This window comes from Salvelinus alpinus, chromosome 7 (genome assembly GCF_045679555.1).
Source record: "Salvelinus alpinus chromosome 7, SLU_Salpinus.1, whole genome shotgun sequence".
Taxonomy (NCBI): domain Eukaryota; kingdom Metazoa; phylum Chordata; class Actinopteri; order Salmoniformes; family Salmonidae; genus Salvelinus; species Salvelinus alpinus.
The window spans coordinates 52,234,935-52,262,785 of NC_092092.1; the positions used below are offsets into that span (position 1 = coordinate 52,234,935).

At 41.7% G+C, this 27,851-nt stretch overlaps 2 protein-coding genes across 6 annotated transcripts; one reads left to right on the plus strand and one right to left on the minus strand.

Moving 5' to 3' along the window:
• The first annotated feature begins 531 nt into the window (after positions 1-531).
• Positions 532-14,223, plus strand: LOC139581158 (fibroblast growth factor 2-like). Its single transcript, XM_071410633.1, has 3 exons — positions 532-1,209; positions 5,691-5,794; positions 11,511-14,223. The coding sequence occupies exons 1-3, from the start codon at positions 1,032-1,034 to the stop codon at positions 11,694-11,696; spliced, it is 468 nt and encodes a 155-aa protein (XP_071266734.1). The 5' UTR covers positions 532-1,031; the 3' UTR covers positions 11,697-14,223.
• Positions 11,440-27,828, minus strand: LOC139581157 (nucleoside diphosphate-linked moiety X motif 6-like). 5 transcript variants are annotated; one of them, XM_071410628.1, is made up of 5 exons: positions 27,296-27,828; positions 26,665-26,868; positions 16,228-16,283; positions 13,692-13,746; positions 11,440-13,184 (listed from the first exon to the last, which is right to left on the minus strand). In XM_071410628.1, exons 1-5 carry the CDS (start codon positions 27,561-27,563, stop codon positions 12,796-12,798), a joined length of 972 nt encoding a protein of 323 aa, XP_071266729.1. In that variant the 5' UTR covers positions 27,564-27,828; the 3' UTR covers positions 11,440-12,795. The 5 variants fall into 5 exon arrangements, with proteins under 5 accessions (XP_071266729.1, XP_071266728.1, XP_071266732.1 ...); XM_071410627.1 differs by having other exon boundaries at positions 26,656-26,868; XM_071410629.1 differs by having other exon boundaries at positions 12,530-13,184; positions 26,656-26,868; positions 27,311-27,820.
• Positions 27,829-27,851: the final 23 nt, after the last annotated feature.

A 27,851-nucleotide genomic window follows, 5' to 3' on the forward strand; every position in this document is an offset into this window, starting at 1 on the left:
CAGGAAGTATTATTTTGTGCTGAGTCATTGTTGTCTGGCTGTGGTTACATTTTTCATTGATATTCATGCATCCAAATACGGTGATATTATCAACCATAATCTGAGTTTTAGATGTGTGAAGCTCTGTTCTTTCTAGTCTGTGTCCAGTGGTTACTTTGAAAACAGACATTCATGGCTTTGAATCAGGTTAAAATTGATTAGACAAAATATCTAAATGGCATACTTTATAGAAACAGCTTTTATGCAATTCACGACTTAACGCAGAGTTTCTGTTTGAAGTGGCCATTCAAATAATCAATTTCCTTTCGTTAAATTAGACAAGCCATTGTAATTTACTGTTGCACTTTCTGCTGCATTTTTGTTGTTGTTCTTCAATAGCATAGCACAGAATCACTGATTCTGCTCAAAAGTTCCAAGCTGTGGTGCTAAGCTGAAGCCTCTACTGGTCTCAGGTTGCACCAGCCCAGGGTCTTTTATGACGCAGGTCTGTCAGTAAGCCCAGTCTTTTCTCTGCTAGTGCTGTGTAGGGTTGGCTGGTTCAGTTAGAACGTCAAAGTGGGCTTGTGCAAGTGTCAGTGTGTCTGTACTCGCATTGGAGGGCGCATGTTATCTGAGGCCCACAGGGGAAGCCTCCAGATTTCAGCCAGCTGCCCTGCTATAAACATTTCAGAGTGGAGGAAGAAGACTATGGAGGGGGGAACACGCAAATCTCCATTCAAACTACCTTCGAATATCAACTCTTAGGCTTTCTTAAAGGAACGAGAAGAGGCCAGAGAGGGGTGGACCTTGCCGTGGAGGATAACAAGCACCTTTCCAAGTGTTGTTCGCGCTTCATTTCCTCTCGGCTTGGGAGTAGAGGGCATGCTGCACCAGAGGGGGGGGTTCTCAAACAAACTATCTGACCCTGGTGGTTAACTAAAATCAGGCTCTGTGAGGCTTGCTGGAGGAGGGAGGGAACAGCAGTTAGCGTGAGGCCACCGTAGGGCTGCTGCACTACTAACACACAGCAGCGGCAGGGAAAAAGGGAAGAGATGGCCACAGGAGAAATCACCACTCTACCTGCCACACCTGACGATGGAGGCAGTGGCGGCTTCCCTCCAGGAAACTTTAAGGAGCCCAAGAGGCTGTACTGTAAAAACGGGGGCTACTTCTTGAGGATAAACTCTAATGGAAGCGTGGACGGGATCCGAGAGAAGAACGACCCCCACAGTAAGTGGTTCCAGTCCATTGCGCGGCAGACAAAGCTTCTTTATGCTTTATAAGGGCGACAGGGAAGTAACCGGGATATCGTGGAGGACTAAAGTGAATTTAACTGCATGCGTTTATGGCTTCTCCAACATTCAAATCAAATAAGTTTGTCTAGTTCTTGTACATTAGCCTTTGCAAGTGCATTCATGAATGTGGTAAGTGTATATTTTGATCTCATTCAAGTCACCTGGGTGTGTAACACTGCCATACATTAAAAAGGCACTGCTATTACGTCACTTGTAATTCAAATGTCCAGAAATAAAATATGACATAGCTTTCGTGTGAAATGTGTATTAATACATAGAGCAACTCTTGAGTTCACATAAGTAAAGGCCATTGATAGTAATTGAGGATCTAGGTTTGTGTTTTTATCACTTCAGTATAATATATATTGGAGTGTCATTGATTAGCTTTATAACATGCAACAAGTAATATGTAAGGTTTGCCCGTGACACATTTAAACCACCTCATCACTCACGATCTAGTTGTTTTTTTCTTCAATGTATGTATCTCAGATTGCATCAGTAATTGGTAGGAGGAGAAGGGGCCCATGTCGAAGAGGGGGTTTTCATCACAGGAAGCACTGCTCAGTAGATCCTTGGGTGATAAGGGATGGGACTTGGAACAGGTGCACTCAAACAGCTGTCCAAAATCACAAGCAATTAACTACTAAGAGTGGAGACGAGAGACAGACATTAGTCATTTCAATTACTGCCCAAAAATTGGCATCATGTGCTTTACAGTACCATTTATCTTTAATCAATAAGGCATATATTCTATAAGTGTATGTAATAACAAATACACTAAACTGGAAGAGAAGCTCATTTTCTGTTATGACCATTCATTCAAATAGAACACTGTTGACGTGCCCATTTGCATTCTCCGTATGATTTAAAGCAAGGGATGATGAAATTAACCATGGCTGAAAGAGAAAGTTTCACTTAGAGATGTGATCACGAGATTGCACAGATGTGAGATTGCACAGATGTTCAGTAAACTTTCATGCTCCCTTGCACGTAACAACTACTAATTATGTATTCATTCAGAGAGGAATGGATCTTCATGACATTAGTCATTACACAAACCCTAAGTGCATACAGATGCCTCTGATATATATATACAGTGGGGCAAAAAAGTATTTAGTCAGCCACCAATTGTGCAAGTTCTCCCACTTAAAAATATGAGAGAGGCCTGTAATTGTCATCATAGGTACACTTCAACTATGACAGACAAAATGAGCGGAAAAAATCCAGAAAATCACATTGTAGGATTTTTAATGAATTTATTTGCAAATTATGGTGGAAAATAAGTATTTGGTCAATAACAAAAGTTTATCTCAATACTTTGTTATATACCCTTTGTTGGCAATGACAGAGGTCAAACGTTTTCTGTAAGTCTTCACAAGGTTTTCACACACTGTTGCTGGTATTTTGGCCCATTCCTCCATGCAGATCTCCTCTAGAGCAGTGATGTTTTGGGGCTGTTGCTGGGCAACACGGACTTTCAACTCCCTCCAAATATTTTCTATGGGGTTGAGATCTGGAGACTGGCTAGGCCACTCCAGGACCTTGAAATGCTTCTTACGAAGCCACTCCTTCGTTGCCCGGGCGGTGTGTTTGGTATCATTGTCATGCTGAAAGACCCAGCCACGTTTCATCTTCAATGCCCTTGCTGATGGAAGGAGGTTTTCACTCAAAATCTCACGATACATGGCCCCATTCATTCTTTCCTTTTACACGGATCAGTCGTCCTGGTCCCTTTGCAGAAAAACAGCCCCAAAGCATGATGTTTCCACCCCCATGCTTCACAGTAGGTATGGTGTTCTTTGGATGCAACTCAGCATTCTTTGTCCTCCAAACACGACGAGTTGAGTTTTTACCAAAAAGTTATATTTTGGTTTCATCTGACCATTCTCCCAATCTTCTTCTGGATCATCCAAATGCTCTCTAGGAAACTTCAGACGGGCCTGGACATGTACTGGCTTAAGCAGGGGGACACGTCTGGCACTGCAGGATTTGAGTCCCTGGCGGCGTAGTGTGTTACTGATGGTAGGCTTTGTTACTTTGGTCCCAGCTCTCTGCAGGTCATTCACTAGGTCCCCCCGTGTGGTTCTGGGATTTTTGCTCACCGTTCTTGTGATCATTTTGACCCCACGGGGTGAGATCTTGCGTGGAGCCCCAGATCGAGGGAGATTATCAGTGGTCTTGTATGTCTTCCATTTCCTAATAATTGCTCCCACAATTGATTTCTTCAAACCAAGCTGCTTACCTATTGCAGATTCAGTCTTCCCAGCCTGGTGCAGGTCTACAATTTTGTTTCTGGTGTCCCTTGACAGCTCTTTGGTCTTGGCAATAGTGGAGTTTGGAGTGTGACTGTTTGAGGTTGTGGACAGGTGTCTTTTATACTGATAACAAGTTCAAACAGGTGCCATTAATACAGGTAACGAGTGGAGGACAGAGGAGCCTCTTAAAGAAGAAGTTACAGGTCTGTGAGAGCCAGAAATCTTGCTTGTTTGTAGGTGACCAAATACTTATTTTCCACCATAATTTGCAAATAAATTCATTAAAAATCCTACAATGTGATTTTCTGGATTTTTTTTCTTCTCATTTTGTCTGTCATAGTTGAAGTGTACCTATGATGAAAATTACAGGCCTCTCTCATCTTTTTAAGTGGGAGAACTTGCACAATTGGTGGCTGACTAAATACTTTTTTGCCCCACTGTATATATATATACATATATATATATATATATATATACACACACACGTTTACAATGTACTGTCTTGCCATTTTGCCTTATGAGGCCTGTTTGATAGGAACTCATTTTGTTTTTTGAACTATGCGAAAAATATGTTATTGAAATATGCTCCGTTGGCACAGCACATGTAGGCTTATCTGACTCTACAAAAAGTATTATAATCTGGGTGCTTCTACTCAACCAAATACTTGACTTACAATAAACCACTACTGCAATATAAAAAATATTGTTACATCGTAATTTCGTTTTCATATTTTGAGTATCTTGCTTATTTGATGCTTTATAAAAATATTTTCTCAATATATTTTTGGACCTCTGATATAATATTTGTCTGCTATATCCGTCTCTTTTCAACACCATTAATAACATACACTGACTGTACCAAACATTAAGAACATCTTACTAATATTGAGTTGCACCCCCCCCCCCCTTTTGGCCCCAGAACAGCCTCAATTTGTCAGGGCATGGACTCTACAAGGTGTCAAACGTTCCACAGGGATGCTGGCCTATGTTAACTCCAACGCTTCCCACAGTTGTGTCAAGGTGGCTGGATGTCCTTTGGGAGGTGGAGTAGTCTTAATACACACGGGAAACCCAGTTCTTGGCACAAACCGCTGCGCCTGGCACGTACTACCATCGCCGTTCAAAGGCACTGAAATATTTTGTCTTGCCTATTCACCCTCTGAATGGCACACATACACAATCTATGTCTCAAGGCTTAAAAATACTTCTTTAACCTGTCTCATCTCCTTCATCTACACTGATTGAAGTGGATTGAACAAGTGGCATCAATAATGGATCATAGTTATCACCTGGTCAGTCTGTCATGGAAAGAGCAGGCGTTCTTAATGTTTTCTACACTCAGTGTATAACATCTATTCTATACTGAACAAAAATGTAAACGCAACATGTAAAGTGTTGGTCCCATGTTTCATGAACTGAAATAAAAGATCGCAGAAATGTTCCATATGCACAAAAAGCTTATTTCTCCTAAATTTTGTGCACAAACTTATTTATATCCCTGTTAGTAAGAATTTATCATTTTACAAGATAATCCATCCACCTGACAGGTGTGGCATATCAAGAAGCTGATTAAACAGCATGATCATTATACAGGTGCACCTTCTACTGGGGACAATGAAGGCCACTCAACACAATGCCACAGACGTTTTCAAGATTTGAGGGAGCGTTCAATTGGCATGCTGACTGCAGGAACGTCCACCAGAGCTGTTGCCAGTGAATTGAATGTTCATTTCTCTACCATAAGCCGCCTCCAACGTCGTTTTAGAGAATTTGGCAGTATGTCCAACCGGCCTCATAACCGCAGACCACGTGTGACTACGCCAGCCCAGGACCTCCACATCCGGCTTCTTCATCTACGGGATCGTCTGAAACAAGCCACCCGGACAGCTGATGAAACTGAGGAGTATTTCTGTCTGTAATAAAGCTATTTTGTGGGGAAAAGCTCATTCTGATTGGCAGGTCCTGGCTACCATGGCTGCGCCCCTGCCCAGTTGTGAAATCCATAGATTAAGGCCTAATGAATTTATTTCAATTGACTGATTTCCTTATATGAGCTGTATCTCAGTAAAATCGTTGAAATTGTTGCATGTTGCGTTTATATTTTTGTTCAGTATAGAATCAATGGAGTTCACTGTGACACTAAAACATTTTTTCCCCTCAGTCAAGCTTCAACTCCAGGCGACCTCAGTGGGGGAGGTAGTGATCAAGGGGGTCTCAGCCAACCGTTATCTGGCCATGAATGGAGATGGAAGACTGTTTGGAACGGTGAGTGAGCCTCACCTTCCTTTAAGCAGCACCGTTCACAAGGAAACTCCATTCCATTTGCTTTGATATTGTCATGGTCAACAACTCATGCTTTATTATAACAGGGACAGTATCATGCCTAAGATAAAGTGTTTTAATTAAGCAAATATTATGTTGTCATACTGTTACAGGTTTTGGTTTTTCCATTTATGTTATGAGGTTTGACTTTTAGCACATTAGCACGTAGGACGCACCGATTGGTGTCACCTCACTAGTCAGCATGTGTTACACCTGTGCTGGCTTGTCCATCTTGTTAGAGGGAATGTGTTTCACCTATGCCGTCCCAGGTGCTATTTAACAGTGGCTGGCCCAGTGCTCCAGTTGTCTTGAGAGATGTGTAGGGTTAACACCTTTAGTTTGCGCTTCTGATTTGATTTCTAGACAAACAATCCTTTGCCTGATCTTTCCTGTTTTTGTTTTGCTCTACTTTTTGGTTTGCTTCCTGTCTTTAAGCTTGGCGTGGGCTTTAATGTTAGCCTGTTCTTGGGAAAATTTAGTGGGCACTCACGATTGGTCTTTTAGGTCCCAGTTGTTGTTGCTAGTCAACTTTCAGTGGACACCCCCATGAGTGTCTTTTGTTTTAGTTTTTGTCAGTGACTCTTTGTTAGTTTCTCTTTCTGTTTGAGCAACAATTTTTGGTTTTCCTACTGGGGAACGTAACAAAATAGGGGTTAGTCCGGAATTTGAACCCAGGACCTCTCGCACCCGAAGCGAGAATTATAGTCCTAGACACCCTGAGTCTGTGGGACGGCTGAGTAATTTAGAGATTCTGTCTTTTTTGGCACACTTGTCTCCGAAAAAGCAGGGCAACAATGTTGCCTTTTTAGAATACCAGGGTTTATTCTCAATGTGCCAATTCAGTAGTGGTGGAAAAAGTACCCAATTGTCATACTTGAGTAAAAGTAAAGATACCTTAATAGAAAAGTCACCTAGTAAAATACTACTTGAGTAAAAGTCAAAAAGTATTTGGTTTAAAATATACTTAAGTATCAAAAGTAAATGTAATTTCTAAAATATAGTTAAGTATGAAATAATACATTATTTCAAGTTTCTTATATTAAGCAAACCAGACAGCACCATTTTCCCCCAAAAAATTAATTTACGCATAGCCAGGGGCACACTCCAACACTTGTTGGAGTGTGTTTAGTGAGTCCGCCAGATCAGTGGCAGTAGAGATGACCAGGGATGTTCTGTTGATAAGTGTGTGAATTGGACCATTTTCCTGTCTTGCTAAGCATTCAAAATATAACAAGTACTTTTAGGTGTCAGGGAAAATGTATGGAGTAAAAAGTACAATATTTTCTCTAGGAATGTAGTGAAGTAAAAGTAGATGCCTATCGAGTGAATCCTGAAAAGAGAAAGAAACTCCGCAGCGAGGTACAGTATATTCTTGAGCACGGCATTGCACAATATGGTAACAGTCCGTGGAGTTTGCCTTGTATATTAGTACCTAAGGCGGATGGGTCTCTGCGGTTTTGTTCTGATTTTCGGAAACTCCACGCCGTTACAAAGTCGGACTCGTACCCTTTGCTCAGGGTCGACGTGTGGACCTTGTTGGCGCTGCTAAGTACGTTAGCAAGTTGGATCTGCTGAAGGAATATTGGCAGGCCCCAGCACCCTTAGGATATTGAGTCTGTTCAGGCGTTTCGCACCCTTAGGATATTGAGTCTGTTCAGGCGTTTCGCAGCTGCCAACCTGACAGTTATCCTGTCAAAGAGCAAAATTGCCTGAGCAACAGTTAAATATCTCGGGAAGGTGGTGGAGCAAGGGAAAGTCCGACCGGTCCTGGTATAAGTGGAGGCCATCAATAACTTCCCAGTGCCAGCTTCTTGCCAGGAACTGTGCTGATTATTGGGAAAGCCTGGCTACGACCAGGCTTTTTGCAAGAACTTTGCCAAGGTTGTTGCGCCACTTACAAATTTGACAAATTCAAAAGTCGTTTTCTGTTGTAGCCCCGACTGTCAGGAGGCTTTTGAGAAGACAAAAACCTTTTTGGTCTCTGCTCCGGTGCTAGCTGCTTGCTCCGGATTTCCAGCGTCTGTTTTGTCTGTACACCGATGCCAGCGGTGTAGGTGCAGGGTCTGTGCTCCGAGAGAAAGACAATAACAATGTTGAGCAGCCTGCGGGGTACTTTTCAAAGAAATTGGCCTCATATCAAAAACACTACTAATGAGAAGGACTTACGAGAAGGAGACGCTCGCTTTGGTACAGGCTCTTCAGCACTTTGAGGTTTATGTATCGGTCTCTGCACCTCTGGTGTATACCAATTATAACCCTTTCGTTTTCCTGAAAATATTATCTATCTTTGTGTTGAATAACATTAATCGACCAATCAATACAAAAACACAGAAATTGAAACAAACAATTCTGAAAATCAACCTGCAATAGAGCATGCTGGGAAATATGATAATGATGGGCATGGTTTTGAGTGTTTTACTCTATCACACTCAACTCTGCTTACTAAGACCAAGACTGGAGTAGAAAATAGTACAAATAAAGAAAACCCCTTGAATGAGTAGGTGTTTTTAAACTTTTGACTGGTAGTGTACGTAAATAAGGTTTTTCTGTTTTTAATAAATTTGGAAAACAAAAAAAATGTTTTTGCTTTGTCATTATGGGGTATTGTGTGTAGATTGAGGATCTTTTTAGAATAAGGCTGTAATGTAACAAAATGTGGAAAAAGTGAATGGGGTCTGAGTACTTTCCGAATGCACTGTATATACAAAAGTATGTGGACACCCCTTCAAATTAGTCGATTTGGCTATTTTAGCCATACCTGTTGCTGACAGGTGTTTAAAATGGAGCACACCGCCATGTAATCTCCATAGACACACATTGGCAGTAGAATGGCCTTACTGAAGAGCTCAGTGACTTTCAAAGTGGCACTGTCATAGGATGCCACCTTTCCAACAAGTCAGTTTGTCAAATTTCTGCCTTGGTCAACTGTAAGTGCTGTTATTGGAAACGTCTAGGAGCAACAACGGCTCAGCCACGAAGTGGTAGGCCACACAAGCTCACAGAATGGGACCGCTGAGTGCTGAACCGCGTCCTCGGTTGCAACACACTACCGAGTTCCAAACTGCCTCTGGAAGCAACGTCAACACAACAACTGTTCGTCGGGAGCTTTAGGAAATTAGTTTCCATGGCCGTGCAGCCGCTCACAAGCCTAAGATCACCATGCTAAAGTGGTGTAAAGCTCGCCACCATTGAACTCTGGAGCAGTGGAAACACGTCTCTGGAGTGATGAATCATGCTTCACCATCTGGCAGTCCGACAGACTAATCTGGGTTTTGCGAATGCCAGGAGAACGCTACCTGCCCGAACGCATAGTCCCAATTGTAAAGTTTGGTGGAGGAGAAATAATGGTCTGGGTCTGTTTTTCATGGTTCAGGCTAGGCCCCTTAGTTCCATTGAAGAGAAATCTTAACACCATATTATTGACACAATGACATTCCAGACGATTCTGTGCTTCCAACTTTTCCCCAACAGTTTGGGGAAGGCCCTTTCCTGTTTCAGCATGACAATGCCCCGTGCACAAAGCGATGTCCATACAGAAATGGTTTGTCGGGATCGGTGTGGAAGAACTTGACTTGCCTGCACAGAGCCCTGACCTCAACCCCATCAAACACATTTGGGATGAATTGGAACGCCGACTGTGAGCCAGGCCTAATCTCCCAACATCAGTGCCCGACATCACTAATGCTCTTGTGGCTGAATGGAAGCAAGTCTCAGCAGCAATGTTTCAACATTGAGTGGAAAGCCTTCCCAGAAGAGTGGAGGCTGTTTTAGCAGCAAAGACCAACTCCATATTACTGCCCATTATTTTGGAATGAGATGTTCGAGCAGGTGTCCACATACTTTTGGTCATGTAGTGTACATGCACAAATATTCCAATAATATAGGTACAGTTTCAAACATTCTCACACCTACCGTTTTAAACTTATCAGATTAGCTAAACTGCTGATGTTAAAATGTAAACACTAATACTCAGGTACTATTTAAAAGGGGGGGGGGGGACTCTTACAAAGAACCCTCTTTTTCCAAAAAGTGTTCTTCAGATAAAAATGCTTTTGTTAGAAAAACGTTTGGAACCCTTTTTTTCTCCAAGTGTGTGTTAGCAGTGAATGGAGGTACTTCTGGACTACTGTAGAAGTGTGAGCAGCGATGACTGACTTATGTGGTTTCGTGGTTCAGAGGGCTCCTCCACAGTGTATTTAAACCCCAGGAAGTGTTTCCTGTCACTTCCTAATGAGTAACCAGGCTAGCCGCTGGGTACTCACTGGTAGACACATTACAGGCACTGCACCGTCACTGATGTGGTCAATCACTCAGAAGCTGCTCGCAGGGTGAGGGAAAGCTCCAGTTTAGTTGTAGCCTGCTGGAAGTAGGTTGTTATGTGTTTGGGGATTGTATTATTCATCCTTACTTAGTCCCGCTCACCAGTCTTATGTACAGGGTCACAAGCTGCTGTACAAGCATTGTTCTTTTCACCTCAAATCTCTTTCCCCTAATAATATATCTATTCCCGAGCAAAGTTTCCATGATATCACTGTCATATGTCAATGTTTGGATAGACTATATTCATACAATATATTTAGAAAATATTAGGTCATGGGGATTGATTTGAGTTATATATAAATTAATACAGTTACTGTTTCCCTAACCTCTGAATTGAACTTCCTATTGGGTTCTCCCATGCCTGTTGTAAGTGCCAGGAAATGCTTCCATGTCGGGTTAGTTAAGGCCATAACAGTTCTCCTTTATAGGTAGCCATGGTTGAATGGAAAACAGGCCCCCTCTTGTTGGATAGGACATGGGCAGAGAATTCAGCTGGCAACATAGATTTGAGACCGATGTGATTGATGTCATCAGGTCTTCCACATTGTGGAGTTTTCCCATTCATACTCATGTAATGAAAAAACCTACATACAGGAAATCTATTATTGAACACGGAATACGGATTTGTCCACTTGAAATTAAGTTACTTCAAAAAGAAATTCACACCTCTTTGGCTTGGCAGAATTTCTGTTGAACTACTGAAGAATATCTTCATTAGTGTGTGACATTAAACAGCAGTTGACTGCTCTGGAGTCTCCACTGAAACAATGGGGGGTATTGAGGTCTGAGGTGTTTTACAGAGTGAATCAACATCAATAAAATGTCAACATTACAAGCTTTTTCTCTTTCTCCACAGAGCATGTAAAAAGGAACTATATTAAATGCTGTCAACATTAAATGGCTTATTTTCATTAAATGTCATAAGGACCGAGACAGAGCTTTGATTAAACATTTTGTTAACATTACAACTGTTAGTATTTCCACGTTCCCACCTGGTAGCTAGGACCTAGGCTAAGTTATGTACATGACATGAGTTATTGTTTAATATTATGAATAAACATCATTGCCCAAAGCTTGGCACTGGTGAACATTTCCTATTGAACATGGTTTTTAATCCAGGAGTAGATTTATTAATCTGGGTCTGGGAAACCGGCCCATTGTGTTTCATTGCATAAGACAAACACAAACAGTGTTTCACTGACATTCATCATTGGTTCAGTATACAATATGAAACTGGATCAAGCGTATCCAAGAATAACACAACTGGACCAACAAGTGTATTAAATGAACCTCTAGATATTAAATTCATGTTTTTCCTTCGTTCTCTCTCTCTCTTCAGAGACGGATAACAGATGAATGCTACTTCATGGAGAGGTTGGAGAGTAACAACTACAACACCTACCGCTCTCGGAAGTACCCTGACATGTATGTGGCGTTGAAAAGGACTGGCCAGTACAAGTCAGGATCCAAAACTGGACCGGGCCAAAAAGCCATTCTCTTTCTCCCCATGTCAGCCAGACGCTGAGCTGAGCTCACCTTGTCTTACTCATCTTAAAACTCAGCGAGATATGAAAAAGACAGAGCTCACTCATCTTCAGTGACATCATCCCTGTAGTTGGGTTCTTCAACGGCAGGCATTTCAATCAATGGTGAAGGTGCATAAAGTTGGTGGCCCCCATGTATTTTTACATTATTTTTTGCTGGCCCTCCGTGTACTTACAAACACCTAATATGCTAAATTCGCCGTATTGTACAGTGCTCTCCATTTACTATTTTTTTACATCGGCATTAGTACAGTATACATGATACCAATTCTAGCTCCAAGAAGGCGGCAATTTGAAAAAACTAAAAAGTAGATTGTGCTGATTTATTGGTGCATTGAACCATGTCGCGCACCGTAGTTTAAAAACTCTGGATAGTGCTCAAACAATGTCATATCTGAATTCCTCCATCTTTATGCACCTTCGCCATTCAGCTATATAAATGTGAGTTTAACTAAGGCTGCTTCAAATATTGTATTGTACTTTGATAATTTGCTTATTTTTCTTCATTTAACAATTTTGAAATACATCATTTTAGACAAAAGTGAAATGCCACTTAGTAGTTCTGGGCTTTAAAAAGGAAAGTTTTACTGCACGGCAGTAAAGGTCAGCTTTTATGCCCAGAACTTTACTTGATAAAACCTTGAAATAGAACATTGGGTTGGCAAAGCTAAATCGAGCACACCATTACACTAAACTCATTGCAAGACAAACAGTAGACCTAGTACATATTTTACCTCTCTATCTTAAAATATAAATGAGTTGTTTGATTTTAGAACTTAGTGGCCCTGAGGTTCTTCCCAAACAGAGTTGCCAATTTCTTCAAATTGTGTATTTTTATTTGATTTTTTACAGACGAGGAACATCTTGTGATTTGTGCAAAATGTCCTTTACAGTGGTCATCATCGGTACCATTTGCTACACCCTCCTTCCCTAGTAACAGTTTATAAAAACATATTCCAGTCTGCCATAAATATACACTTCCTAGTATTATGGTAGAACACCATCCACACACTAATATGACAAGCACTGACGTGCTAGTGCAATTAGCATCGTTGTGCTAAGTAAGGCCGGACCCTGTCCTCAGGCCTTGTGTTTTAGCACCTGCGGCAGCTCCCTGTGGTACAGCTGGTAGAACCTCCCTGAGTAGACAGCTGGCAGCTCCTCCATAGCCAGATCAATCTTGTCAAAGCCCTGGTTTAGGCCGTGAAGCAGGAGGCTGGCTAGGCGGCTAGTGATGGGTGTTGTGGCGTGTGTCTTGGCCAGCTCGGTTAGCTCCAGCCACTCGCAGCGCAGGCACTCCTGGGTGCAGAAGTTGATGTCATGAGTGAGAGGGCTGAGGCGGCAGATGATGTACATGTCGGACATACCAAAAGCACCCGGGTGGTTGTGCTGCTGCCGGATGCTCAGAAGGGACTTGAACTCAGAGCGGACTCCAGTCTCCTCAAAGACCTCTCGGACCGCAGTGGTGCCTTGAAGAGAATGAAGGAAAGGGGGAAAAAAGATGAGGATACATGGATTTTATGTTTGTACTGTTCTTTAAAAAATCTTTGTCAAGAAAACTCCAGTACTGTATATCTATCTGACTGTATGATAATGCTCACAGAATAACTGACCTTTCATTATCAACATTTTTTGTACGATACGCATGCGAGTACAAAAATGGAACATTAAGTCACGAAAATGAAATGGTTAAAAATAAAGGGAAATCTATTTTATGTATTTTAGTCACATACGCTGCTTAGAGGGTGGGTCTATGTATCAAAGCTGCTTCAAAAAGTTAAACAAGTTGAACTTGTAACTAGTAAAAGTTTTATTTGAAGTCGTTGTTTTAAGTAAAATTGTTTAGATACTGTTATACTTGAGTGTAGCTCACATGAAGGTCTGAGATGGCTGTTTCTCTGTGTATGGTATACCTTAATGTATTGTGTACAGTCAGTTACTATACAGGATTATGAAGTTGTGGTTGCACCACTCACCAACGTTTTCTCCTGGATCCGAGAGCCCTCCAGGGAACTTCCATGCATTTACTGTCTGAAATAAAGTCACAACAATACATTTTGTATTAGGACTCAAATTTGGGCTGCATTCAAGTATTTTATTTGTGAAAGTGTCCTTCAGCATTAATAAGTATTTTACAACTGTATGTGCATAGGGCCAAATCCAAACTTAAATCCACACTTTCGTAAAATGTGTGCATTGATGTTATAAGTTAGGCACTCAGATCTTCCCTATGAGTTTAATATTCATTTTGATGTGATTGTATGCTATTCTTGAAAAAAATCGAAGCAATTAAGTTTGGTGTTTTCACCACTCTTTAAATATATTTAAAGACAGATCGCTGCTGGTTAAATTATGTAGTTATTGAATACATTTATTGTAGTTTTTGATTAATTTTTAATTCAAAATATACTTTTGCTATTGAAAAACAATTGTTTTATTTTTGGAGCTACTTGTTTTACAACAATGTAGGAAAATGTAAGAATAAACTTATCATTTAACAATATACACCATGTTTTGTGTGGTTTCCCTTATTGTGCTCTGGCAAAGTGGCTGTGATTCTATATATGGGTAATCTGATACAGTCTAGGCATTGAATTCATCTGGAGAGCGTGGCTATGAGCAGATAAGTAAAAAAAGAATAACAACAAATGGACCGATTAGCAAATAAGAACCATGACTAACTTGCACTCGTAATTCTTAATCGTAAACAGCCAATGACTCCTATTGTTCTAAAAACATACATCAACCCATTACACATTACTTCATCAGATTTCAACACAGCAAATTGTATCTCGTTTCAGCCACAAGTCACCTAGCTACAATGCAATTACCCAGCATCCCTTTCATTTGCTGTCTTGGTGCAGGAGTCAGTGATAATGAAACAGAGGGGTTCACTTTCAGGAAACACAACCCCAGAGCGGCTCTGGATGGGCTTAGCCTGCCAAACTTTGCTGATGGCCAAAGGCCAGACAGAGTGCATGAGGCCCTCTTCCAGTAAATGACGAGGAGGAGAGAGGAGATTAAAAAAACACTCCTCTCACTTCCCAAACACTAACTGCTCGCTGCTGTTTCCTAAAATAACTAACACGCAAGCACCACTCTTGATATCTATTGTAGTGATTGGGAACACAGATAAATATTCAACCAAAGAGTTGCCATTGAGTGAGGTTTTGATACTTCCACACTGCAAATTGCTTTAGAAATACAGGGGAATTCTTTGCGTCCACACTTTATTGTAATGTATGAAATGTTGTGTGGCGTACTCGGCATGGGTTAAGAATGTTTGCTTGAGGTTGCGTAATGTTGTGAGGAGCTATGCTAAGTGAGATGGTGCCGCAGCAGAAGTCAAGGTAAAGTCTGAGAGGAGAATAACTCTCCCCATGGAGAGGGACAGACAGAGGGGCAGCAGACGCCAGGAAAACCGCCTAAATAAAGACATAACGAGACCAATTCATAGCAGTGGGAAGGAAGGAAACAACTACTGCCATTCACCCCTCTGTGTCGATTGGGGATTATGAGAGTTAGATGAAGCACATTGAGGTCCAGAGGTTGGACTGTGACTGAAAAGTTGTATTTTTCCATAATATATATTACAATGGTTTAGCTTTGCTTCCCTAGATAGACACCATTTAGATCACTAGAATGCAAGTCGATTTTTCTTCTGCAATGGTGAACTAAAAAACTAAAACTTTTTCTGTTGCCTTATATGGACATTTTAAAAGCAACTGAAGGCAATAACTAATTTATCTGGTAGAAAACGGATTATCTAGAGTCCAAATTTACAACAAAGTGTAAATAGGATATTTTTGGTCATAAAGTCAGTCTCGTCAGTCTTTGCGAGATAATTAGGAAAAAAATGGGATACCGTAACAATTTTCCTTGGGTTGGGTTTATTTCATCCTGCCCAAAGTAATAATCAATTCGGAGCGCAGCTGCACACGACCCAATTATAATGCCCACGGTCAATTTGGTTTGACATTCAATATCCCTATGGGGGCTAGTTAGGGACCATCAAGTAAATTACACAATGTACATGGGAAAATATTTTTAAATGTCAATAGCTCTAAATTTCAATGATTTAAAAACCTCAAACACACTATAAATTGTAGAAATTCACATACAAATATTAAAAGCACTTAATGAGACAACTAAAAGGTGTGCAACATGAAAATATTGTCCCATTTACAAAGTGTAATTTATTGATGGTCCCTAACTAGTCCCGTAGATAGGCTATCCAAAGTCAAACCAACAAAAGTCCTGGTTAGACTGTTTCAAGTTATCTAGAAGGGTGAGTGACTAACTGTGTACTGTTTTGGCTGAGAGAATGTACAAACGCTTGCCACATGTGAACATACACACAAGAGACACCCACATTAAACCACACACCCAAGACAACTCGTTTGGCTTCAGTCATGGCCGCTGCATTTCATCATGAGAAAGCGAAGTAAAAACGAGGCCAATCAGGAAGTTCAGTCCCCCTTTATGATAAAATACAGAGAAGCAGTACAATACCTTGTTTTTGTCTTGAACAACGAGAACCTTTCCATTTGACTCATCAACGACTGCACCTTTATAGACAAAATTAAATAAGTTACTAGCCAGGTACACTACAGTAAATACCAACATAACAGCATGATAATGAAAGTGTTATTAAGCAAATTATTCAATCATTGCTGGTGTGTAAGCCAAAGAACTTTGAAGACAGCTTCCAGAAAACTGACTAGAAACCAGTTGGCATTGAGTTGAGCGGTAATTATTGGGTTTGAGAGAACATGAAAGGTTTCATTAAACTGACCCATGTGGAGTGAGCAGTGAGTGGCCTGAGGCTGGACTTTAGCTATGCTGCCAGAGAGAGGGGCCACCACCACAACTCAAAAAACAATCGGAGACTTGAGAGAAATGTTGACTGTATTCTCTGAGGCTACATTTTTAGAAATTTAGACAACAAGAAACCTGCAATAATCATGAAATGATTGCTCTTGCTGTGAATGTGTTATGCTGTACCAACTCTCGCTCTAATTTGGCAAGGAGGACAATCCATTCCCCTATAGTGAGGTAGTACACCGATAATTCTGGACCATCATAAACCACCTTGGCTTGTGATTACAGACTAAAAGGTCTCAATTGTAAAATGGATTTTCCTGATTAAATAAAAGGTGAGACAGTTTGTGTGACCAAGTTTTCCAAACATCTACTCTGAATTAAGATTCAAAGATGTCTGCAGAAAGAATGGGGTATCAGCTATGACATGAAACCTTGAGTTAGATTTTTTTTAAATTGTGGTTAATGAATTACAGTAAGTGAAGTGAATTAACACCCAGTAACAGAATGACATCATGGGTCTCTGATCTGTACTATACAGAAATGCATAATTATAAATGTCATTATCTTCATGGTGATTTATCCTAAATAATCTCAGCAAAAAAACAAACGTCCTCTCACTTTCAACTGCGTTCATTTTCAGCAAACTTAACATGTGTAAATATTTGTATGAACGTAACAAGATTCAACAACAGAAACATAAACTTAACATGTTCCACAGACATGTGACTAACAGAAATGGAATAAGCGCCCGGGTGGCGCAGTGGTCTAGGGCACTGCATCGCAGTGCTAGCTGCGCCACCAGAGTCTCTGGGTTCGCGCCCAGGCTGGGCTGGGTTCGCGCCCAGGCTCTGTCGCAGCCGGCCGCAACCGGGAGATCCGTGGGGCGACGCACAATTGGCATAGCGTCGTCCGGGTTAGGGAGGGTTTGGCCGGTAGGGAGGGTTTGGCCGGTAGGGATATCCTTGTCTCAGTATGTAAAAAAAAAAATATATATATATAAATAAAATAAAAATAAAATAATGTTATAAAATGTATGCACTCTACTGTAAGTCGCTCTGGATAAGAACGTCTGCTCTTGGCCGGTAGGGATATCCTTGTCTCAGTATGTAAAAAATGTAATAAAATGTATGCACTCTACTGTAAGTCGCTCTGGATAAGAGCGTCTGCTAAATGACTAAAATGCAAAAAAAAAAAATGTAAAAATGTAATGTGTCCCTGAACAAAGGGGAGGTCAAAATCAAAAGTAACAGTCAGTATCTGCTGTGGCCACCAGCTGCATTAAGTACTGCAGTGCATCTCCTCCCCATGGACTGCACCAGATTTGCCAGTTCTTGCTGTGAGATGTTACCCCACTCTTCCACCAAGGCACCTGCAAGTTCCCGGACATTTCTGGGGGGAATGCCCCTAGCCCTCACCCTCCGTTCCAACAGGTCCCAGACGTGCTCAATGGGATTGATATCTGGGCTCTTCGCTGGCCATGGCAGGACACTGACATTCCTGTCTTGCATGAAATCATGCACAGAACAAGGAGTATGGCTGGTGGCATTGTCATGCAGGAGGGTCATGTCAGGATGAACCTGCAGGAAGGGTACCACATGAGGGAGGAGGATGTCTTCCCTGTAACACACAGCGTTGAGATTGCCTGCAATGACAACAAGCTCAGTCCGATGATGCTGTGACACACCACCCCAGACCATGACGGATCCTCCACCTCCAAATCGATCCCGCTCCAGAGTACAGGCCTCGGTGTAACGCTCATTCCATCGACGATAAACTCAAATCCGACCATCGTCCCTGGTGAGACAAAACCGCGACTCATCAGTGAAGAGCACTTTTTGCCAGTCCTGTCTGGTCCAGCGACGGTGGGTTTGTGCCCATAGGCGATGTTGTTGCCGGTGAAGTCTGGTGAGGACTTGCCTTACAACAGGCCTACAAGGCCTCAGTCCAGCCTCTCTCAGCCTATTGCTGACAGTCTGAGCACTGATGGAGGGATTGTGCGTTCCTGGTGTAACTTGGGCAGTTGTTGCCATCCTGTACCTGTCCCGCAGGTGTGATGTTCGGATGTACCGATCCTGTGCAGGTGTTGTTACATTGTGGTCTGCCACTGCGAGGACAATCAGCTGTCCGTCCTGTCTCCCTATAGCGCTGTCTTAGGCGTCTCACAGTACGGACATGGCAATTTATTGCCCTGGCCACATCTGCAGTCCTCATGCCTCCTTGCAGCATGCCTAAGGCACATTCACGCAGATGAGCAGGGGCCCTGGGCATCTTGCTTTTGGTGTTTTTCAGAGTCAGTAGAAAGGCCTCTTTATTGTCCTAAGTTTTCATAACTGTGACCTTAATTGCCTACCGTCTGTAAGCTGTTAGTGTCTTAACGACCGTTCCACAGGTGCATGTTCATTAATTGTTTATGGTTCATTGAACAAGCATGGGAAACAGTGTTTAAACCCTTTACAATGAAGATCTGTGAAGTTGTTTGGATTTTTACCAATTATCTTTGAAAGACAGGGTCCTGAAAAAGGGACGTTTCTTTTTTTGCTGAGTTTAGGTACAGGTAGAAAAATGTATTATTCTACACACCGGTTATTATTTTAATGAGCTCCACCCCCAAACAAGACCAAATCTGTGCCATTCATAGACTTCCATGTTTCACAAGTTTGGACATCAAATTACATCAAATTGTATTAGTCACATGCGCCGAATACAACAGGTAGACCTTACAGACCTTACAGTGAAATGCTTACTTACGAGCCCCTAACCAACAATGCAGTTTAAAAAAATACAGATAAGAATAAGAAATAAAAGTAACAAGTAATTAAAGAGCAGCAGTAAAATAACAATAGCTAGACTATATACAAGGGGGTACTGGTACAGAGTCAATGTGTGGGGGCACCGGTTAGTTGAGGTAATATGTACATGTAGATAGAGTTTTACAAGTGACTATGCATAGATGATAACAACAGAGAGTAGCAGCAGTGTAAAAGAGGGGCGGGCAAGGCAAATATAGAGGTCCTGGAGGGCAGGAAGCTTGGCCCCAGTGATGTACTGGGCCATTCGCACTACCCTCTGTAGTGCCTTACGGTCGGAGGCCGAGCAGTTGCCACACCAGGCAGTGATGCAACCAGTTAGGATGCTCTCGATGGTGCAGCTGTAGTGGAGTAGAGTTCAAAGTAGAGTAGAGTTCAATACAGTACACTACAGTAAGTTATACTGTACTGACCTATATTTTACTTTTCTGTATTGTACTGTGCTGTCCAAACTTATGAAATAGACGTCTAAGATTGGTTCAGATTTGGACTGACCAAATTGCAATGGTCTGTGAGGGGACTGGTTACAGTAAATGGAAAGAGGGGACTCATGGGTAGGTGTCAGTAAGAGCCGGGAGAGGTGACATAAACTGGAGAGAGCGGGGTAGGGGTTTCCAGACTGTTTTCACACTCTTGCTTTGACCACTAGACGACAGAAAGAAAACCGTTATGAGCTGAGCATAACAGTATGCCAGTGGAAGGGAAGACAGTAACAACAGTGGACCAAACTGTGATTTGTGACTACTATGATTTCCCATTGTAGCCAATTCAGTTGCAGTCATTTTGTCACAGATTTTTTGGTAACTCTGATGCCAATTATTTTATAAAGACTTCCTCATATGCACTCTCCTGTTCTATTGGTTTTAAACTTTAATGAATTGTCTAGCAGCCAAAGGCATTATCCTAGTCATATTAGCAACCCGTGATAGTTGTTGCATCTCCCCCTTTCTACATTTCTAACCGATATTTCCATCTCTGTCCATGAATCTGCTCGCATGTGCAGTGTGCATTTTAGAACGGTGTTTCCTGCAAATTGCATTTTTGAACACTTGCGCATAGGCCTGCGCCGTATCCCTGGGGACTTTCATTCCTGTCCTGCAGCTCAGTTCAGAAGGACAACTGTATATTTGATGTGTCTGGGTGGTTTAATACATTATCCACAGCATAATTATTAACTTGGACATGCTTAAAGAGATGTTCAATGTCTGATTTGTTATTGTTACCCATCTACCATGTTAACCTTCAAAGTTCCCTGGTCTTTGAATCTGTGCTTGATTTTCAATACTTGACTGAAGGACCTTACAGATGGAAAGGGACAGAAGAAGGGTGTCATTCCAAAATCATGCCTACCCCTATTATTTCACACATAGTGCGTCCATGTAACTTATGTGATTTGTTAAGCCACATTCTATTCCTGAACTAATTTAGGCTTGCCTAAACAAAGGGTCTGAATACTTATGCAATGACTATATTTTAGTTATGTATTTTTTAAAGATAAATAAAAAATGAATATCCTAAAATGTATTCCACTTTGACATTAGGAGTATTTTGTTTAGATTGTTGACCAAAATTACAATTAAATCCATCTTAATCCCACTTTGTAACAACATTTTAAGAAATCCAAGGGGTCTGAATGCTTTTGCAAGGCACTGTATGTGGGTTTTTGGTAAGAGAATGACACTAGGCAATAATTCTTCAAATGTACAGAAGGCAAATAATTTCAGCAAAAAACTAAATATAAAATGTTGATATTAGTTGGCAGGGGTCTTTACCTTGATGTATTTCTAATAACTTTTAAGACTGTTGCTGCTAGATGTTGTCTAAGACCCCCTTTCCATCTCTTTGACCAGCAATCAAAGCCTTTGCTTGTATGTATGCCTCACTTTCTCAAAAATATAGCTAGCAATTTGACACCAAATTTGATGTGCTCCTACGAACTTCACAGTGCCTTTTACAAGGAATTAACAAGTACAGTCTATAGTGAAACAGAAAGGGTGACTCAGCAATAGTTGTGGAATGTTTGCCATCCCATTCGGCCTAGTGGGAGCAGTCTTTTTTTGACAACTAAATAACTTTTTTTCCAACAGGTTGTGACTAAGACGGGCAACTATTTGCTTCTGTTGACAGCTCCGGGGGGAAGGAAATGGGCCCTTATTTTTCCGTCTGGCGTCTCACCAGGACACCATCTAGTCCTTGAATGAATTTCCCAGATGTGTGGCGAGGGATGGGTTGTCTAATCCTCAACTTGGCCTTCCGTGTGGAAATTTATGTCATCCCCAGCCAACCACATCACAAGAGATTTCCCGGGTACCAGACTGAAAAGTCATCATTAGGTTAGCCTGTGGAGGGGAAAAGTTTCCTCCAAATGCAGACTGGGTCCGTTCGTAAGCTCGGGAATGAGGCAGCAAACCAAGTAATCAACAGAGGGGAATTGTGGGTCATGTAAAATTATTGGCTGCTGCAGTTGACAGCTTGGATACTGATATACTCTATGGGTGAGACTGTTCTTCCGTAGGGTAGGTTGGTGTGGAGTCACTGCACATGCGGGGTGTGTGTGCTACGCCTACGATGAACAAGTGGTCTGACATACAGTTCCGACCAATTATATGGGCACCCTTGTACCTTTATTGAATAATTCCCCATTTCTTCTCAAAAAAAAGAAAAAGAAAAGAAAAAACCTTTTGGTCACTGCTGTGTTATTGGATTTTTAACACCGAAGAACCAGTTTTATTTTGGTAAACTTAAGTTCACAATTTTAATTGATAAAATAAAGACAAATGGCACGGACAAAATTATAGTTACCCCAGAGCAAGCACTTGGTTTACACAGCCTTTGGCCAAGATAGCTGCAGACAAATGCTTCTTGTAGCCATCAATGAGCTTACTGCACCTTTCTACTGGAAGTTTGGCCCACTTTTCATCAGCAAACTGCTTTAATTCTTCAATGTTTGTCGGGTGCCCTCCAACTGCTGTTCTCAGCTCTCTCCATAGGTTATGGATGTGATTCAGATCTGTAATCTTGGCTGGTCACTCCAGAACAGTCCAGTATTTCTTCTTGAATCTTTCCTGGGTAGTTTCTGATGTGGGTTTGAGGTCGTTGTCCTGCTGGATGACCCACAGCCTTCAATGGAAGCAGTTTTTGGACACTGGGTTGAACATTGGACTCCAAAACACCTGATAATCTGCTGATATCATGATGCCTTGCACATATACACAGGCAGTTAGGAAAGCTAAGGCTAGCTTTTTCAAACAGAAATTTGCATCCTGTAGCACAAACTCAAAAAAGTTCTGGGACACTGTAAAGTCCATGGAGAATAAGAGCACCTTCTCCCAGCTGCCCACTGCACTGAGCCTAGGAAACAATGTCACCACCGATAAATCCACTATAATTGAGAATTTCAATTAGCATTTTTCTACGGCTGCCCATGCTTTCCACCTGGCTATCCCTACCCCGGTCAACAGCCCTGCACCCCCCACAGCAACTCGCCCAAGCCTCCCCATTTCTCCTTCACCAAAATCCAGATAGCTGATGATCTGAAAGAGCTGCAAAATCTGGACCCCTACAAATCAGCCGGGCTAGACAATCTGAACCCTCTCTTTCTAAAATGATCTGCCGAAATTGTTGCAACCCCTATTACTAGCCTGTTCAACCTCTCTTTCGTATCGTCTGAGATTCCCATAGATTGGAAGGTTGCCGCGGTCATCCCCCTCTTCAAAGGGGGGGGGGGGGGACACTCTAGACCCAAACTGCTACAGACCTATATCTATCCTACCCTGCCTTTCTAAGGTCTTCGAAAGCCAAGTTATCAAACAGATTACCGACCATTTAGAATCCCAGAGTACCTTCTCCGCTATGCAATCTGGTATCAGAGCTGGTTATGGGTGCACCTCAGCCATGCTCAAGGTCCTAAACGATATCATAACCGCCATCGATAAGAGACAATACTGTGCAGCGGTATTCATCGACCTGGCCAAGGCTTTCGACTCTGTCAATCACCACATTCTTATCGGCAGACTCGGCCTTGGTTTCTCAAATGACTGCCTCGCCTGGTTCACCAACTACTTCTCTGATAGAGTCCAGTGTGTCAAATCGGAGGGCCTGTTGTTCGGACCTCTGGCAGTCTCTATGGGGGTGCCACAGGGTTCAATTCTCGGGCCGACTTTCTTCTCTGTATTAATTTTTATATTTTTTATTTCACCTTTATTTAACCAGGTAGGCAAGTTGAGAACAAGTTCTCATTTACAACTGCGACCTGGCCAAGATAAAGCAAAGCAGTTCGACACATAACAACACAGAGTTACACATGGAGTAAAACAAACATACAGTCAATAATACAGTAAAAAATAAGTCTATATACAATGTGAGCAAATGAGGTGAGATAAGGGAGGTAAAGGCAATAAATAGGCCATGGTGGCGAAGTAAATACAATATAGCAATTAAAACACTGGAATGGTAGATTTGACAGTAGATGATGAGTGTGCAAAGTAGAAATACTGGGGTGCAAAGTAGCAAAATAAATACATTAGGGGAAGAGGTAGTTGTTTGGGCTATGTACAGGTGCAGTGATCTGTGAGCTGCTCTGACAGCTGGTGCTTAAAGCTAGTGAGGAGATAAGTGTTTCCAGTTTCAGAGATTTTTGTAGTTCGTTCCAGTCATTGGCAGCAGAGAACTGGAAGGAAAGGCGGCCAAAAGAGAAATTGGCTTAGGGGGTGACAAGTGAGATATACCTGCTGGAACGCGTGCTACGGGTGGGTGCAGCTAAGGTGACCAGCGAGCAGAGATAAGGCGGGACTTTACCTAGCAGGGTCTTGTAGATGACCTGGAGCCAGTGGGTTTGGCGACGAGTATGACGCGAGGGCCAGCCAACGAGAGCGTACAGGTCGCAGTGGTGGGTAGTATATGGGGCTTTGGTGACAAAACGGATGGCACTGTGATAGACTGCATCCAATTTGTTGAGTAGGGTGTTGGAGGCTATTTTGTAAATGACATCGCCAAAGTCGAGGATCGGTAAGATGGTCAGTTTTACGAGCGTATGTTTGGCAGCATGAGTGAAGAATGCTTTGTTGCGAAATTTGGAAGCCAATTCTAGATTTAACTTTGGATTGGAGATGTTTTATGTGAGTCTGGAAGAAGAGTTTACAGTCTAACCAGACACCTAGGTATTTGTAGTTGTCCACGTATTCTAAGTCAGAGTCCAGAGTAGTGATGCTGGACGGGCGTGCAGGTGCAGGCAGCGATCGGTTGAAGAGCATGTCTCGGTTCAACCCAGTGTCCAAAAACAGTCTTGGTTTTCCAGCAGGACAAAGACAGAAAACCTACATAACATTCCTGGGTGCTTTTTTCAAGAACAAGACTGTTCTGGAGTGGCCAGAGAAGAGTCCCGATCTGAATCACATCCATATGGCGAGAGCTGAATTTTTTTAATTGAACCTTTATTTAACTAGGCAAGTCAGTTAAGAACAAATTCTTATTTAGAATGACAGCCTACCGGGGAACTGCCTTGTTCAGGGGCAGAACGACAGATTTTTTTTACTTGTCAGCTCTGGGATTCGATCCAGCAACCTTTCGGTTACTGGTCCAACGCTCTAACTACTAGGCTACCTGCTGCCCCACAGCAGATGGTGGGGAGCACCCCTCAAACATTGAAAATTTAGAGCAGTTTGGTGCTGAAGAGTGGGCCAAATTGCCAGTAGAAAGGTATATGATTTCATGTAGCCCCATGAAATTAGTCTCAATAACTCAATGCATGCACACACTCCTATTGAATATGCATTGACCTGTATTGTGGATAGGCCTAGGCTACATCTTGATTTACCCAGTTTATAAAAGAGATTTACCATTCAAGTAAATTACCATTATTTTGTTATGTAGTTAGATTGTTTTTACCAAAGTCAAATTGATTGTATGACTGTATAATTGATTCACTAATGCATACATGGCTGTCTCAGAACATTTTTGAGGTAAACCAATTAAAATGCAAGGATATTAAACTCAAAAGATTCCCAACGATTGAAAAGAGCAGTAGCACTGCATCAAGTGCCATTGTGACTTTGGCTAATATGCCTTTCTTTCGCCGTGGTATCGTTTTAGTATAGAGTATCGTGATGGTATCGCGTATTGTGATAGTAAACCTGTATTTGGTATTAAAGTCCAAATTCTGGTATCATGAGAATACTAACACACAATAGGTGGATCTTCTCACGGTTCAATTGCTGTTTAAGTGAGGTAACGAAGGAACCATCAAAGTACTTAAGTAAAAATACTTGAAAGTACTAAAGTTGTTTTTAGGGGTTATTTGTACTTTACTATTTATATTTTATACAACTTTTACTTCACTACATCACTACAAAATAATGTACTTTTTACTCCATACATTTTCCCTGACACCCAAAAGTATTCATTACATTTTGAATGCTTAGCAGGACAGGAAAATGGTCTAATTCATACACTTAACAAGAGAACATCCCTGGTCATCCCTACTGCCTCTGATCTGGCGGACTCACAAAAACACATGGTTCGTTTGTAAATTATATCTGAGTGTTGGAGCGTGCCCCTGGCTATCCGTAAATTAAACAAAACAAGAAAATTGTGCCGTCGGGTTTGCTTAATAAGGAATTTGAAATGATTTATACGTGTACTTTTGATCAAGTATATTTTTAGCAATTACATTTACTTTTGATACTTAAGTATATTTAAAACCAAATACTTTTAGACTTTTACTCAGGTTGTATTTTACTGGGTGACTTTCATTTGAGTCATTTTCTATTAAGGTATCTTTAATTGTACTCCAGTAAGACAATTAGTTACTTTTTCCACCACTGGGAACTATGTGCGTTGTGTTGGTACAAATACTCTTCATCAGTACAAAAACTCTTCAATTTGTGGAAGAAATAAATGGTGGGGTATTCAAAGTCACTGTTGGAAACATGCCATCAGACCATGTGCACCAGGTTTTGGCCATCCTCCTTCCACAGACATGTTCTGACATGCTTGCATCCACTTTTGGGGAGGAATAAAGTCAACAGCATGCCACCTGGTGGTTGACTGGTGGTGATTTAAAAAAATCTGCCATCAAAATGTTCTCTATCACAGACATTGTTTGCAACTCAAACACAAACTAGATTTGTAGTGCATCCAGTGACAAGTGGAAATAACTGATGGTTTGCCTTACCTGTATTTTTACACAAGTAAGGCATGAGAGTGTGTGTAGAAGGCTTCAAGAAACCTGAAGCACACCGTACCTAGAGGTCTGAACCTAACACCTGATCCTGAGCAGTATGAATCTGTGATATAGGTCAGGACAGTAGACCTGGGGTACCTGCCACTCCAATCTGATGAGTAGCAAACCCAGGCAGCCTGCTCTGCCCATCTCCCAGCCACAGAGCCAGAATGGCTTGGTCCTGTTTGGCGTGATGGTAGGTGAAGCCATGAGCAGAAGCTGCTGCGGCACAGCGGCTCAAAGAGATGGGCACATGAAGCCAGACTGCCACCCGGCCCTCTGTCCTCCACTGAGCCAAAGAGTCTGAAAAACAAACAAAACATCAGTCGGAGAGTGTCAATGAGCATGTCTGACTAGATTCATCAATCAATGTCCGTGTAGATTTATCAAAATCTAATATTAATTAGAATTCATCTGAATCTAATATTCAGAATTATTTGTATTCGTTTTTAACAAGTGCCACGGAGTCATTGATTGTTTCCCCTACTGCTGGTACTGTGCATCATGACTTATTAACCAGGATGTGTGCCCTCTTTGGCCCTCAAACTAGCTGGGCTATGAGGCAATATGCATTGTTTCATGCATTTTCAAGGTTCTTGCATGTCATGCATGTTTGCTTCTTTTCTGTCCAAGTCAAGAAGGTGCCTGCATGCAATGTCTAACGTTACACATTCAGTGTCTACACCAATGACCTATCTATCTATCTATCCATCTATCTATCTATACTAACCTCGCAGTATATTACCAAATACTCCTTCGCTGATATCCGACGGGAAATCACTGTCACCGATGTTCACTGTCACTCCGCCGAATCTGTCCACTTTCCCAGTCAAAACATGGGCATTTGTCCCATGCTCATTCTGTAGTTGTAACACGCTTGCTGAGCATGTGAATGCTCGAACATCCCTCATTGACCCTGTATGTGCGTATGCGAGGCGCGTTTGATTTGAAAGCGCGTTTCTTACAAGAGGTAATAGTTTGCGAGTAAGCGTTGCCATGTTACCAAAGCCTTTAAATATATTTAAATGAAAACGCGTCCGTGAAATATGAATTTACTCGCCGGTTACATAAATGTCAACACTGAAGTTGCATAAACACCGTAATACACTAGTACTTCGAATTTATTTGGACATATTTGCTACATGCTGTGTTTTTGTAAGTAGCTAACAACTAAAAGCATACCATACAAAGCTATATAATATTTATTTCAATACATCGTCCGTTTTTTCGCAAAATTGTAAACAGAGTGGCAAAGCAGCATTTACTACGTCATTTAGCTATACGCT